Source organism: Lycorma delicatula, chromosome 3, assembly GCF_047948215.1.
Source record: "Lycorma delicatula isolate Av1 chromosome 3, ASM4794821v1, whole genome shotgun sequence".
In the NCBI taxonomy this organism is placed as follows: Eukaryota; Metazoa; Arthropoda; class Insecta; order Hemiptera; family Fulgoridae; genus Lycorma; species Lycorma delicatula.
Genome location: NC_134457.1, coordinates 21,673,636 through 21,690,333, shown reverse-complemented (window position 1 = coordinate 21,690,333; position 16,698 = coordinate 21,673,636). Strand labels below are relative to the sequence as shown.

Below are 16,698 nucleotides of genomic sequence, written 5' to 3'. Positions count from 1 at the left end.
TTGTTTAGATTGTTTAATTAAGATATCTTGAAGAAAGGCGAAGAACTTTTTTTAATATAATTTAAAATAGAATTGTTATTAATACTCACATTATCTGTTAGCATAACTCGTTAACATTAAGCTAACTTATGCAGATCCAGTGAATATATTTAATTTGTTTAGTGTTTATTTTTTTAATTTGTAGAATTCTTGGATATTTAGTAAGGTCTCTTTACTAGTCAGGTTAACCAATTTAAAATAAAGAATAAATGTTTTAAAACAATTTTAATTTTATGAATACATAATAAATAAACAGTTATAATATAGGCAAAATGAAGAATGACCAAATATAGTGTGTAACAAAGTTGCTGAATCTTAGAAGTGAATACTCGTTAGCTGTTATTTTTATATTCATGTAATGTTTACTAAAAATACTCATAAAACATGGGTAGTGTACCCATGTACATGGTACATGTTGTACCCAGTACACTGTAGTAGGGTTATTAAATATAATTTATTTCCAGTATAAAATAAACCATCATTTTCTAAGAAAATTAATCTCTATTCTGTTCAAAATAAATTTTTCTGTTCTTTAAGTTAAGTGTAACTGTTCTGTTTCTTTTCCAAGTTGACATCTCTCTCCAGAAGTTGATGCCTGACAAAACACATTATAAGCCCTAGCTGGCTTCATATTAGATAGGTTTTACAGTATTTAACTCTTATAAACATCTGTTTTTATTATTAGTTTAATTTTATTATGAGTAAAATTATTAATTAATATGATTAAAAATATTGAACTTGAAATAAATTAGTAAACCGTGTAACTTTATTTACCATGAACTATTTAATTAATTTTGGTAAAGGGTTATTTTGTTATTTGATGTTTTAGTTAATAACATGTTTTATAATGCCTTGACCTCTGAATGTAGAATTTCATTTTATTGTACTTTTATAATTTGTTTTGAAATTAACAGATATTAAAAAAAATATTTGTTTTCATAATTACAAAAGTGATGTTTTAATATTTCTTGAGAGTGATGTGTGGGGAAGAAGAAGTATTCAATTTATGCTTGCACAACAGGACATTGGTGTCTAGTTAATTGCATTCAGATGGTTTAATGTGTCAGATGTGTGATATAATCCTTTCTGAAAGCATCTATAGTTTTATTTATTGCTAACCTGTAATGTTTAATTAAATTGTGTTATTATTTATTTTATTTTATACATCTTGTTTGCTGCTTATTCTGTTTTCCTGATTTTAGATTAAAGAGAAAAAGGGTTATAGCTAATATCAAAGTATTTTGTATTAAAAAATGTTTTATCTATTTATTTTAATTCGTGTTGTTTTTGTTGTGACTGGCATGTTAGTAACAACTAATCTTTTATTTTATGTATGTAGTATATATGTATATTAATTACTGTGCTTTATAAATAATTATATTTTAGAGCTTCCAAATGTGATTATGATCCTGTTATTTATATAAAAAATATATATATTTGTTGTCCAATCTTTCTCGTAAATAATAAAAATGAACTAACTTTGATGCTGTGCTCGGATAATGGTCCGTTCTTGTAGTATTCAACTGGAATTCTGGAACTTTAGCAGTTAATACAAATGCTGTAGTTTGGCTAGTAAATAAAACATTTTCTAGTTTCAACTTAGAATTTGTTGTAAAAATCAAATTATATAGTTTTACATCATTATTTAAAAGAGCTGGTTTAAATATAACAAGAAAATGTTCATTTCTGTTTTTTTTAGAGTATCACAAATATACAGTTGTATATTTATTTATATGATTCCTAAATATAAAAAATTAATACATGTTAAAATATGGGCTTCGATTTTACTCTTATAATAATCATTTTGATAATGTTAAGCCTTTAGTTATTTATAAATTTAAACGATTTGTTATTAAGAGAGACATCAGTGGAAAAAAGACCTTCCCATGTTTGTTCGAATATATGTTGACCCTTCCATTTAAAAGAGTAAAAGAGTTGGTAGAAATTTTTTCCCCTCCAAGTAAAATTTTATCAGCAATAAGTAATTAATTTCAAAATTTATTATACGTAATACTATACATATTTTTTATTATGCAGCTATATCACTATTTTATATACTAATTTATGATACTATACATTCTTGTTTAATGTTTAAATAGCTATTATTTTAAGAAAAAATTAAAATAAATGAAATTAGTAAAAAACATTGTTTCACGGAATAGGAAGATTAAGAACATTCACTGGTTATGTAGACTCATCTAATCATCTCTTTTCTTTAAAAGTTTGAAAATGTAATACTGTGTTTTTAATTTAAAAATACAGTATTACAGTGTTTTTAATGTATTTAATGTTTTTAGTGTGTTTCTAATTTAAAAAGTCAATATCTTTTTTGAAAATTAGAAATTTGTAATTAGGTACTTTATTAATAATAATAGGCATGTTGACTGAAGGTGGTTATTTGTATAAATATAAACTGTAATAAGTCCTCCCCATCATGAATAAGAAATGAAACTAAACTATGAAACAACTTAAAAGCCTGGCAGAATCCAAATGTAAGTTGGTCCTATATATAGATTGACCTCCTCCCCCATTTTATAGGAGAAATTGTAGGAAAAAACAACTTATATTCAGATAAATATGGTATTTTAAATTTTGTAATCCCTTGCTCATTATACTGTAACATCATAATGTTCTTAGTAAGGCATTCTGATTGCCCAATGATAACAAGATTCTTGAAATGCAGCTATAAACAACATATTTGAGTCTGTACATACTGGTATGAGGTGGTACTCAAATATTTGTCTTGTGCACTTATACATCATTTCAGATGCTGTGCCCATTTATGAAAACCTTTTTTTTATTTTTATAAAACTATTACTTAAGAATACTTTTGAGTTCCGTTGTCGCATCGTGGTTAATATCAGAAATGTCAAAAAATCTTTGAGGATGCCCAAAAATTACAGGTGAATAAGAAAATTTATTTCACTAACCAGTTTTTTGGCCAGAAACTTTCATGATGTATGCACTATGCCACAGCACTTTATCATAATGATCTGCTTTTCAGGCCACAATTCAGATCTTTTCCTTTGAATACAACTTCATCATTTTTACATTAACAATTAATGGCATTAAATTATTTGTCACGCTGTACTGATTCTCCCACTCTGTTCAGATTTATGTCATTTTGTTTTTGGTGGCCCACTTCTTCAGTGGGCTTATCTTCGTGACAATTTTTGAAACTCTTATGTTACTCAAACAATTTGATTTTTGTAGATCATCTATACCATGTACAACTTATATCATTTCAGTTCCAGATTTTCATATAAAATTTGAATTAACACTGCTTTAAATTTTGATCAGTAATTTTTTTTTACCTATTTTTACATAATCTTTATTGTTTGCATAATACCCACGTAACAAATGGCTCTGTTTGAGGTTTACACACACACACACACACACACACATATTAAAAAGATGGATAAGCACTATTATTCACATAATTACAACCAAATTACTGCATAAATGATGTTTTATGATGCTGCTCTTGTAAATGTTGCTTTTTCTACAATGTACTACTTAAAGAGGATTTTAACACAAAGTTTACAACATTACTTGATTCTTTCTTTCACTCATTAAAAAACCTTTGAATCTTTTTTATATTTTAAAGAAATATTATTCCAATTTTAGCATTGAATTCATTTTTAAAATACTGTTCCAAAGTGTCTGTTACAGAAAAAAAAAAAAAAAAAAATGAATAGTTTTGATGTTATACTAGGGAACATAGAAGTCAGTTTTTTTAAAATCTGTTGTTTGAAAATAATGTATGGTGAAATGATGTATGACTGAGGATAAAAAAGTCCATATTTTAAAAATTGTTAATTACATACTTTTTGGAATCGTTTTATTAAAGGATGAAGAGCTTAGAAATCACGTACATCAAGACAGGCAAAAAAATCATGTATTTTATAAAAATGTGAAAAAAATATTTATCGTTAAAAGGATTGAGAAAAGAACGGGCTTTATTTGTATCTGTCTTTTTTTTTTAAATATTAATGATTCAAACTCAGTTTTTTTGTCATACTATAGTAATCTTTACAAAGGTAAATTATTAGCTCCCATCCATTCATTCTACTTAAATAAACCTTTGAGGGATTACTAAATGAAACCATTTATCTAAATTGCATGCTCTTGGAATTCATTGGTTGGTTGATATTGAAGGTGTGTTGCGATTAATATCTAGCAGAATCCTATGTCTAATTTGAAACACGTAGAAAAATGGTCATTAACTCCTAGAAAGAGGTATTGAATCCATATTTTGGTAAAGAATAGTCTCAGAGTAATCATGATAAGCTTATTACACTTGTCACCATTATTTAACAAGACTTGTTGCTATCATGTGATGAATTGCACAGCTAACCGTTACAAATTAAGGCACCTCCTGGAACCGTGTTCATCATGCTTAATTGGGGGTCTGTTCCTGAAGGCAGCGAAAAACAACTGTTACAAATTGACACTCATGCTTACAGTTTTCTGTGGATTTCACTTAATACAATAGATTACCAAGAAAAGTATGAATAAAAGTACATTTTCCCGTATTATTAGGTGGCTGGAAAAAATGACTTCTACATTATTATCCGTCACATTTTGTTCTTAATGTAGTGGGTCATTGTTCAATTTTCTGTTACTGTGATGCCTACTCAGTTATCAGCACCGAGAAGAAATGAATTAATGGTACAGTTTAATCATTAAGCAGGGATAACTTTTGTCCAGTTTCTGAATAAGTTATTTAAAAAAAGGACTGGATTTCTGTCTGAGGCAGTATTTGATATACCTTTCACTTCAAAGACCAACTTCAGTTATTGGTACTGTTGACCTAATGGTAATTTATTCTGAATGGTGACATAAAAATATTGAAATTATTAATTAGTTGATTGTAAGGTACGTTCTGTGTTTGCAGTAGTATACAGTTGTGTTAATTTAAAAAAATTATATTACAGAGTTCTGTATTAACTGATACATAGAATGATTTGGAAATTAATAAAAAAGTTGAAAATTTGTAATAGAAGAAAAATTTATTTCTTACATAAATAATTTGTGTTTGTTTTTGCCCATAAATTTGAACCTGTGGGTAGGAGTGATCTCTTGATTGAAAAAATGAAGTTGCTCAGATTTCTTGCTTAGCCCAGATAGAACTCTTAAATTAACACGTTATTCTGCTGACAGAGAGCTATACAATGACCATTACTTTTAGCAAACAACAAACTCAGATTATGTGCAATAATAGAAAAATCAGTGGTAACCTCCTAGTAAGAACACAACAGAATGTATTTATTTTTTTTTTTGCCAGTAAAGCATAAATTATAAAGGTGTTGTTTAATATGTAACGTTCATCATTAGAATAAAATGTTTTTAAACAAAGGAAGTTGTTTAAAATTATAGTACTATTAGAATTAATCTAAAATATGCATGTTGCAAGCAAATTATAGAATCTTGTGTTATTACAAAAAGCGTAGGCATTTAGTCAGATGGTTAGTCAATTGAACCCTTATTTTACAATCCACCTAGAATATTTTAGCCATTTATAAAAAGTCCTATTATTTTACTTGCTTAGTAAAAATATTGTTTATTCGATGTAGTAAGTTTAAAAATTTCATAAAATCTGTGAAACACTAGCTATATTGTATAAATAATGCAGATCAATGTTTGTAATTAACAATTCCCTCATCTTTGCCTGAGTCAATTAGTTCTTGGCAGATAGTATGAAAGTGCTGTTTAAAAGGTTTGCATGATACAATATAAGCTGACCCTCGCAAATTTGAAATGTTTTAAGATTCTTTAAGCAGGCCCAACCTGTTCTCAATCTTCAATAATAAATATTTCCCCCCCCCAAAGTTGAGCGTCGTTGTGTTGATAATGTCAAATATATATATATATATATATATATATATATATATATATATATATATATATATATATATGTATATGTTGTATGTAATTGCTTTTAATTCTGTAACTAGAGAAGACATCTGAGAATAGGGTTGTTTCCTAAAAGAACATCATTCACAATCTGTCTAAAATATTCTAGGCAAATTCCATTGTAATTTCATTTAATTATTTAAATGCAGGTGTCTGATGAATGACTAGGTTTTCTGTAAAAAAGACTGATCCCTACAGTCTGCTTACAACATATGTACACAAACTGTCAAATATAGAGTTATGATGAAATTTAGGTTTTTTATAGTTCAAGCTTAACTGTATTTTAATGTTATATAATTAATTTTTTCACCTCTTTTGCCGTAACCTTAGTTATAAAGATGTAAGGCTAATTTGCTGCTATCTTTTCAAGAGATTTTCAGTGGGAGATATTTTGATTCATTTTTCCTGCAGGTCCCAATAAATTAATCAATAACATAAGACATCACAATGTATCTGCTTTTATTACAGCTTGTGCTTCATGACCATTCTTTGATACTCAGCTACAGGATTATAATTTAATTTTTTATCATTTTGCTAGTAATTGCTGTTAAGTTAATCTTTTAGTATGTTCACATATGCGTGTGTAGAATTTAAAAAAGTGAAAAGCTATCATTTAATGAATGTAAATATATATATTTTATTTTATTTAAATATATGTATTTTGAAAGAATGTAGCTTATTCTCCGCTGTTAAGCATTTTGCAGTCCCATTTTTTTTTTTTTTAATTTCTTCTCAAGCTGCTTTATTTTAATCTATTTGTTTATAATTTCTCTTGACTGCATGCATAACATCTCTGTGGAAACCTGAATCATCATTATGGGTAAGTGTAAAACGGATATGAACAGTTATTTGTTTCATTTTTTTTTTTTATGAAAAGATTGAATTTTACGGCACATTCTATGTTTTAGTTTATTTTTTCTTTCTAATTGTTTTGTTTTATTGCCATTATTTTGCAATATTTTTTTAAAAAGAAATGTTTCAAATTCTTATACATTATATCATTTGTTTGTCACTTTTTTGCTTTGTGTTGTTTTATTTGTATTCACCTGTTATTTTTATACCAACAGTATCGCAATTTTAATTAAATTGTGAATTTGAATTACAAATAAACATGGTGGGATGGTATTTGTACAATAGCAGAAAAATCATTTTGAATTTAGATTGTATTTTTTTCAGTGGTTTTAATCTACTTGTTCCCCTGTTTGAATGGGGTTAAAACATCTTAATTAATAATCAAGGACCTCAGTTAATTACAACTAATGTATTTACTTATCTTTGCTTATGAGTCTAGAAGAAATGTGCCTAATCATAGTTTATTCTGATAAAGAATTTATGTTCTATGACTATCAAAGAATATGGTGATGTGTAAAGGCATATATCCACAGTTCCAATGGATTCTTTCAGAACAGCAGCTGAAGTAATGTAAGATGGAGAAATGTTATCCTGAGAAGGTAGACATGCTTAAATTAACAATTGATAAGGTTAACCGCAGACAACATTACCCTAGTGCACAGTAGAAATGCATTGTATTTAGAATGTACAGTATATTTTCTCAGGGAAAGGAAATGTGTGAGTGTATTTTTATAATGTTAATTATTCAAGGTTATTCTGCAGGTATAATTGTTGGAGGGCGTGTGTTCATTTATTTTTTTCCCATTTTAATAAACTGTTCATGTTATCAACAGGACAGTTATTTTATATCATGTGTTTTATTTCTTTGGTGAAAGAAAAATAAATAAATGCTTCAAAATTGATTGGATTTAATATAATGGGTATTTTAAAACATTGTAACTGGAAGAATACCTGTGGATATTTATTTCTGTTGACTGAAATTATCAACTGACTTAAAAGCAAATTTAGATTACCGGCTTACATAGATTTTGTTTATTTTAACCCAAACTTTTTTTTCAAAATAACCTTGTACTTATCTGTATTTGTAGTATTTTTTGTTTAGTTTACTTTATTGATATTTATGTTCTTATCACAAATTTCTTTTACTTATATAATAAAAACTAACGTTTTTATTGAATTAAGAACAGTAAAAAATCCTAGTAATAGGCATTAAAGTTTATCTAGTATAGTTAAAAGTTAAAACTGCTTATTTTAATTATTAGATTAATGCTAAATTAAGTAAATGAACATTGTAGTTAGTTTATTTCTTGATATAAAAGTTTTTAATGTAGAAATGAAAAAAATATTGTGTGAATGTTAATTGATTGGATTTCTTTTTTTTTCCATTTTTGTCTGTTACTAATGATGTGTTATTGTAATCATTAAATATTATATGAGTGAATAATGGTTTTATCTTAGGTTTCTGAATGTTCAGATTTTATATTACTGCATAAAAGTGTTGTACAATTTTTTACAAATATATTAAGTTTTTTTCAATAGAGTTTTATTTATTTTTTGCATATTTATATAGAAGCTTTTACATGAAATTGAACAAAAATTGAACTAAAAAACAGATTACTCACACAAATGTACCAGAGGAAGTAACTAACTACCTTCGCTTATGCTCTTTATTTTTAATGATGAATTAACCAATTTTTTTTTTATTAAAAAAAATCTCTTGTGGGTTTTTTTTACTTAATCTGTGTGTGTATATATATGCACATATAAAAAAAAATATATATTTTTTTTTTTAATAATCGTAATTTGTGCCGCTTCTTTCTGAATCTTTATTAAGAATGATCAAAATTATGCTGTAAAAGCTGTTCTATGTTCTTTTTGAAGCTCTTATTGGTTATTTTTAAGTTTGCTGTTCAAGAAGGTGGCTAAGTAGATGCTTACTTGATATCAATAATAAAATAAATTTACTTTGTTTAATGATACATTATGAAAAATTTGAATATAGTTTTGCATAGGGTTTGGTAATTTTGATATTTTTTATTATGATATTCCATCAAAAAAAGATATGAACTTCTCTCTGCATTTGATTAACTGTGAAAGATAATAGATATACTTTTAAAAAATGTGCAGTGTAGTCCTATGTTTATTTATCTATTTATGTTTGAATAAATTTCAAAGCAGTATTGACTGCCGTAGAACTTAATCTCTGATAAATGCTGACTGTATGTCGTGAAGATCTTACACATCATCGCTTAACTTATTGTATCTATGAAAACCGGTTAATTGAACATGGCTGAGACTGTTTGTGTTATACCTTGCTTCATACATTTTTATTCCCAGGTTGTTACTACTCCTTGAGGCTTTCCCATTGTTATGAAATTATGACGTTGTAAGGGATGCAATTTATTGTTTTATCAAGGACTTTACTTTTATTTGTTTGGCACATTTTATTTTGTCATAATTTTCAGTGAAATCTTAATTTAATCTTAAAAAGAGATAACTGTCTTTGTATTGAGATCATCTATGTTCCAATGAGTGCTTTATTAAAAAAAATTTGACATTTTTTAAGTGAAAAAGACTTCATAAATAAAATAAACATACAAAACTCTAAGTAAGAAATGTACCAATGTGATAAGCTTATTAACTGCTCTCTTATTGTAATAACTTGAGTGATTGCACCTCTACGAGATCACCATTTAAAGGAGGGTGTCAGTCATTTTGGGTTGGCTGCTAGCCAAGAGACGGTTAATACACCAGAAATTCGCAGTTTTGTGGAAAGCAGTATTTTAAACAGTGGCATAGTTTGTCTTTGGGTCTAATTGTGTTATGCTTTTCATTTATTTAATAATTGTCATTGCTGTAAAATAATAATTTTATTATGTCACACAGTTTCATTAATCTGGTTATTTGCATGTCTGTACAATTTGACAGTATTCAGTAGAATATCATTTGCAAATTTCTGTTTTACTGACGTATGGAAAGTATTCTTCCTTTATAAATTTTTCCCACTGAGTTTAAACATTGTGTGTGTGCACGCGCGCATGCACGCACAACACACACACACACACACTCATAAAAACATATTGCCTTATATGTTATATTATGGGGTAGGAAGTAACTGTACTCCTGATGGCATGATTAGGGAATTTATATAATTATAATAATAATTTAGATAATCTAATTTTTTAATTGATGAACATAGTTATTTTAATCAATTAATTGTCATAATGGTGTATGTATGCCACATCATGTTACACAAGTCTCAACACCTCCACATTTTTCATGAAATATAAAGATTTTTTTTCTATTTATTGTATGGAAAGGCTTCTTCCACGTTCAAGATACAGTTAATATACTTCAAACAAAATATGTGTGTGCCTTGAAAATAATTCAAAATGAATGATACTATCAGGACTTCTTGGTGTTGGCCGTAACAATAGAGCCGATTATGCTTGTGTATCACAGCCAATCCAGCGGCCTTGAAGAAATCTCTCATTAAGAAATGCTCAGATAGAAAGATGTAGATGTCAAGTCATGCTGTACATCTCAGAGGTCAATGCATTTTTCTTATGTATGCTGATGTTAGTAGAATATTGTTTATGTTATTGCAAAACAAGGTTTATAATAGTGCTTAAATTGTTCTCTTTTATAATTATTAAAATCGGCTACTATTTATTTAAAATATTATTTATGTCATTAATGTCTTGTAATGTTATTAAGTTTATATCTATAATTTAGATAATGCTGCTGATAGTATCTCATTAGGCCTACATTGGTGCATTAAGTAGTTAAGCACTAAGTCATTAAAATAGTAATAATTTTTAAACTTAAGCACTGAAACATTTTATAAACATTAGTATTTTTTAAAACTTTTATGTTGAAAAAATTCTCTCTTTCTATGGTATTATTCTTTAATAATGTATTCTCTACCAGAAGTTTCTTATTGATCTGTTTTAAATGCCATTGAGGATACCTAAATTGTTTTTGAATGGCCTGAGTATTAAGGAAAATAAGAACAGTCGCAATATTTTATATAAAAAAAAATTTACATCAGTATTTTTATTGATAGATGGTTTAATGAAACTTTATCAATTTTTGAGTTGCAATGTGATGTAATAAAAGTTTTATTTACTTCCTAAGTTTTCCTCATTGTTTGTTTTTCCTCTATTCCTTGATAAAAAATCAACTGAAGATATCTATCTATTGGTTTCATTTAAAGGTGGATAATATTTCCTGCGTGGGTCTATTATAAAATTTTATATCATCTTTTTTTTTGTAGGTGATGAGTCAAGATGTTAAGAAGGAAAATCCATTGCAGTTCAAGTTCCGTGCCAAATTCTACCCCGAAGATGTTGCAGATGAACTTATCCAGGATATTACATTAAGACTGTTTTACCTTCAGGTATATTATATAGTAATTTTTTCCGGAGTTAATCGTTTTTATGCGGTTACAAATGAATGAATAGTCCTGTTTGAATTATTTTCTTTGCCTGTGTGGAATAGAGTAGATTGGTGGTTCTCAACTTTTGTAAGCTTCATTTAACTCTTGTAAGACTTTGAAAAATCCCTTGTGGAGATAATTCAAACTATATTTGTAGCGAAACAATTATAATAAGATGTCACAAACATATGTATATTAAATTTTTGCTTCTTTAAATTGGACGTATCACAATTAATAGGAAAAAATTACTTAAATATCTAATAAATCGACTAAAAATGTTTTAATGAGCAGTCAGCTATTCTGAAAGATTGGGTTATAAGAAAGAAAAGAGAAATGAGGATTGGCAGCACAAACATGAATTTTAGTACTGGACTTCATCACTTTGTTTTCAGAATTTAGTTGACCAAGGTTTTGCGCTGACTCCAAAAGCCTTTCTGCATAGCCCAGGTTAAGAGTTATTGGTGCAGATTGACAGGTGTTCATCATATGATTTTGTCTTTTAAATGTAAAAATCAACATTATTTGTTTTATAACCTACCTTTTGTGTTGTATTCTTGATTTTTGTAAGACCCTTTGGTATTATGTCAATGCCACATGGTTAAATTTTCAGTAGTCATCAAATTAGGTCATGTGGCGAAACAGATAGAAAAATAAGTATACTTTATAATGTCTTTTAATAGTAAAATAATTTGTGTTTTTCTTTGTCTACTTGTTTATAGTCATAGGTCTGTGTACTAGTAGTTCTTTGAAAATATATTTTGTTTCTTTATTTATGTATGTTATTAGTATGTAGATGTTTTCTTATAATGTTATACTGATTAATTGTAAATCAGTAAAACATCTCCGTTTGAGCAAAATGAGACAGGGTGGCAAAATATTCATGAAAACAAAATTCTGTTTTACATAATACCTTGACTAACAAAATAATATGATAGCATACTAGCTAGTCAGATTTAAGTGATATCTTTGGCCATCATCAATGTATTAGCAACATGTATAGCTGACCTTATTCGTATACAGGTAATGTTCTATGCTTATAATTTTCCTGTGGATATGCTGAAATTTTGAACCATGATATTGAATACTCTACTCAGTATTTCTTAAAACAGTGTGATATATTATCATAAATTTGTTGAAAATATTGTGAGTATTGTTTTATTAAACCACATTACTAGTAATATTTTATTGGTTTCTCCAAGGCAAAAACAAACTGATCGATATTTTATACATATCCTGAATGATATCTATCAACTGCTTAGATATTTACATGGGTATTTGATAAGTCTAATAGTAAACTGTTGAGGTCATTTTTAGTTTCCTGCATCTTCATTTTGGCATACACCAAGTTGCTTTAGGATACATTAAAATTCTATTTTTACATTTTTCAAGCATTGATTTGTGAAAAATGGGTGAAAGAGAATCTTGTAATCAGTATTACTTTTTGAAAGACAAAACTTCATAGGAAACTAAAGCTAAGCTGAAAATGATATATAGTATGGTGAGTAAGCTTCATCATTTAGAAAAGCTTACAATTGATTTGGTTATTTTTGGAATGGTCATATATACTTGGTTGGAGATTATACCTATAGAGAATATTGGAAAAATTTGTATATATGGTGATAAAGTGTGAGATTGCTGAGACAATGTCCATTTCAAATGAACAGGTGTATCATATTTTACATAAATATGAAAACTGTCCTCAAGATGGATGCGAGCGTTTGCTCATAGTTGATAAAAATTTATGAACAAGTAAACATTTCTAAGCACAGTTTGGGGCTTCTATGCAGTTTGGGAATTTATAACAAGTAACAAAGCAGAAGAGTGGGTTGTAGTTGGGAATTACTCCTAAGAAGGCAAAACCAATCCTATCGGTAAGAAAGGTAATGGCTTTATCTTTTAGGATGCTCATAGCATAATTTCATTGAGTATCAGATGATGAGAGTAAAAAGGTAATGACAATACTATTAATCTTTTCTGGATCATCTAAAAGAGGAAATAAAGAAAAAGGCGACATTTCATGAAAAAGAAGGTTACTTTTTCACAAATACATGCACCAGCTCACTCTTCTGCAATTGTGACAGCAAAGTTATTTGAATTGCTGTACAAGATTCTTCTGCATCATCCCTACTCACTAAACTTCGCAACTTCAGACTGATATCTGTTTCTAAATAAGAACTGACTTGTTGGAAAGAAATTTATGCAATGAAATAATTGCCGAAACATTTGTCTATTTTGAAGATCTGGATAAATCTTGATTGAAAAACTCGAGTACCACAGCTTATACTGCTTAGGTGGTTCTTCTTTCAAACAAAATTGCATTAAAGTAGAACTGATTCCTTTTATAATTATTAAAAAAGTCTATATTGTATTGTCCCTCTAGTACACAGAATAAAAGGCAACCTATCTGTTTTATCCGGTCTACAGCATGATATTTGTTTAGATGAAATTGTCTTTTTGTTATTTATATTTGGAGCATATCTGGTTAATGCACGGATTCCTCATGTCGTGATAGTTCCAATATGTTCTTTGGGTAACTGCTGCATAACATATTTCACATTCCTCTTGATTGCTGCATACATTAGGCAGCAGGGTATCAACATATTTAAACTACACAAGGAAAAATATTATTTTAACAATATAGCAAAAATTGAGACAGACCTTTCTAAATTTTTGTAATCTGTTGGACTTTTCTCAGATTTTTATAAATTTTCAACAGAAGCTCATTTTGGTGGTAGCCCTTTACAAGTCCTAACTCAATCACTTGTCCTATCTCAAGTTTTTATAGGGCAGAGAACTGTCTTGTTCTAAAGCAGGTCCCTTGCACCATGTCTTGTCTACTTCATCCTCTAATCCTTTTCATTCCACTACTAACTTCAGAGTAACTTGAAGCTAAAGTTTCCTTTTTAAATCATATGTAGTTTGTACTCTTTTCTACCCTCTGTATTTTCTACTGATTCTTCTAGCATTTAATCCTCTCATTATTTCTTACGTCCAGTTAGGTTTTCTATTCTGATTTGTTCTAAATAAGCTTCTGTTCTCTTTCATCTTGCACAATATGTTGTTTTTCATTTTGTCTATTTAATTTTTCCCAGTTTGCTCCATGTTCACATTTTGAATGCTTTCATTCTTTTTTGCCCCCATTTTTTTAGTACCTGTATTTAAATTTTATTTATTATATTACTATATCTAACCACGTACATCGTTATATATTTCACTTTTGCAGTCTTCCGTTAACTTATCTAAATATTTATACTGTTTTACTTGTTCATTTTTTCTTATTTCATACAAACATTCTTTGCTTCTTGTCTTCTATCCTTATTGCTTTTGTTTTCATAATTCATTTTCATACCGTATTCTTTGGTAGTTATTTCCTTCTAATTTTGAAACCATCTGTTGATTATTCTAAAAATATCATGTCATTTCCTTAATCCTTATACACTTTATTCTCCTACACTGATTCTTTTATCCTCATCTAAAGCATTTTTAATTATATCTTAAAAACACACATTAAACAAGGTTGGTGATAGATAAGTACCCTTACCTCATTACTCTTAGGACAAAGCACTCGATGTGAGATCGTTATTTTCATAGATTTTTCCAATTCAAGTATGATTCATTAATTAATTTTCTTATTTTCCAAACTTTTCTTTGACTTCTTAGAATTTCCGTTAGCATTTCTTGTTTGATATGTTCACATGCTTTAGGTAGATGTGTAAAACATACACTTAATCCTTACTATTTATTTTTGTATACCTCTCACCAATAGTTGTTAGCCCATTATTATTGAGTAATTAGCTGGTAAGCTAATATATTTTTTACAAAACGACCTTCTTTCCACTTCATTATTCAAAAAGCATTTGTGTTAAATAAACAAATTTATAAGGTTTTTGTTTATGAATGCAGAAAAAATAGTGGAAGGCCATCATATGCTCTCACTCTTCTGGTTTGGAAATAAAAACAAAACATTGCACGTAAAGTCCATGGCTTCGATCCCACCTTTTGTTTTATTATAATAGTGAATAATCTGGTTTTTTGCTCTTCTCATTCACACCTTTTTCATAATGCATACTAGATATCAGATTCACAATTTTATTGGACCACTTTTTATGAAAGCAAAGTTATTTTTCCTTGGAGAATCCGTATTTCATACACTCATAAATATTTAATATTTTTTTTTAGCGTATGTGAATTCAGGACGCAAGATTACTTTTTTTCTTTGTACCAACATAGATAAATTTTTTTCATAATTCCATCATTGCTTCATATGAGCTGAACCAATTATTGGCTATTACATTCTTGTTGGAGTTTTAGGAAGGCTTTGCTAATCAAATGAGGCTTTGTGTAGGGATACCTAATTTTTGTTCTTTTGCAAAAAAGGTTTCCCTGTTGGAGTTTTTCCCTTTATAAATGTAAGCGTTATGCAGATATGTCTGTTGGCCATCGATCAAGCACATAAGTTTGATCCCATATTTTGCAGGATTATTTGACATATAAATCTGAAATCTGCAATTTCCCTAAAAAGGAATGAGATTCATCGATTGAAAGGCTTTCAGTGTTAGGTGTAACCAAGTACTGTTGGAGATAAGTCTTTCAAAATGTAGCTAATGGCTGCAGCGCAATCTGTAGCTATCCTTGTGGGTAACAAGGATAGTCAAAGCAGAGGATTATTGAAATATAGTGCAGCTTTGATGGCAATAAATCTATTGACATACAGTAAGATGAAAAACGTTTTACCCTCAGTCATCATGTTGAAATAAAGATGTATGTTTTTCCCCATTTGATTTCAATATTACACATAGCATGAGTAACCAGTAAAAGCAATAACTCATTCTTGGTTAGGTAAGCATGGTACAGTTTTTGTTTACCATTTTTCAGAGTAACTTTTTTCTTAGATAAATGATGATTTGTCCATTTCAGTATTTCATCAATCATCTCTGAATCGAAGAACTTTTCCCAAGTTTCTCTTTCTTTTGGTGAGGCACCTAGTATTTACTTCACATGACAAGTGAATTCTGGCAATCCTTTGATTATATTATTAACTGGAACTTTACTTTTTGTTTCCCTTTGTAAATTGATGCTTCATTTCCCTCCTCTGTAGCATCCTCATATTCCTCCTCCTCGTTTTCATCTTATCACTTCCCAGAAGAGCTTGTTCTTCATCATCATTATAGTGCGTCTCCTGTTTAGTCTCCTCCCTCACCGATCTCACCAACATCTTTCTCCAGAATACTGTGCAAATAATTGATGTACTCTGCCCATAAGGTCAGGGTAATCAGAGTAAGATGATGTCTTTTACTACTTGTCCTTCAATAAATAAAAAAAACAAACTTAAATAATAACAGTAAATATAAAAAAGAGAATGTTTAGTATGAGAGAGTGAGACATAATTAAACACATAATTAAAATGAAAACGTGCAGTGCAGGATCAGTAATGGAAAGTAAAACGAGTTGAC

At 28.6% G+C, this 16,698-nt stretch overlaps 1 protein-coding gene across 5 annotated transcripts in view; it reads left to right on the top strand.

The window, feature by feature from the left end:
• Moe (moesin) overlaps positions 1–16,698 on the top strand; it is a 270,281-nt gene that overhangs the window by 230,150 nt on the left and 23,433 nt on the right. For all 5 annotated transcript variants that reach the window (XM_075359515.1, XM_075359513.1, XM_075359514.1 and 2 more), the window contains one exon: positions 11,084–11,206. In XM_075359515.1, the coding sequence (XP_075215630.1) occupies positions 11,084–11,206 (123 nt within the window). The remainder of the gene's footprint in view (positions 1–11,083; positions 11,207–16,698) is intronic.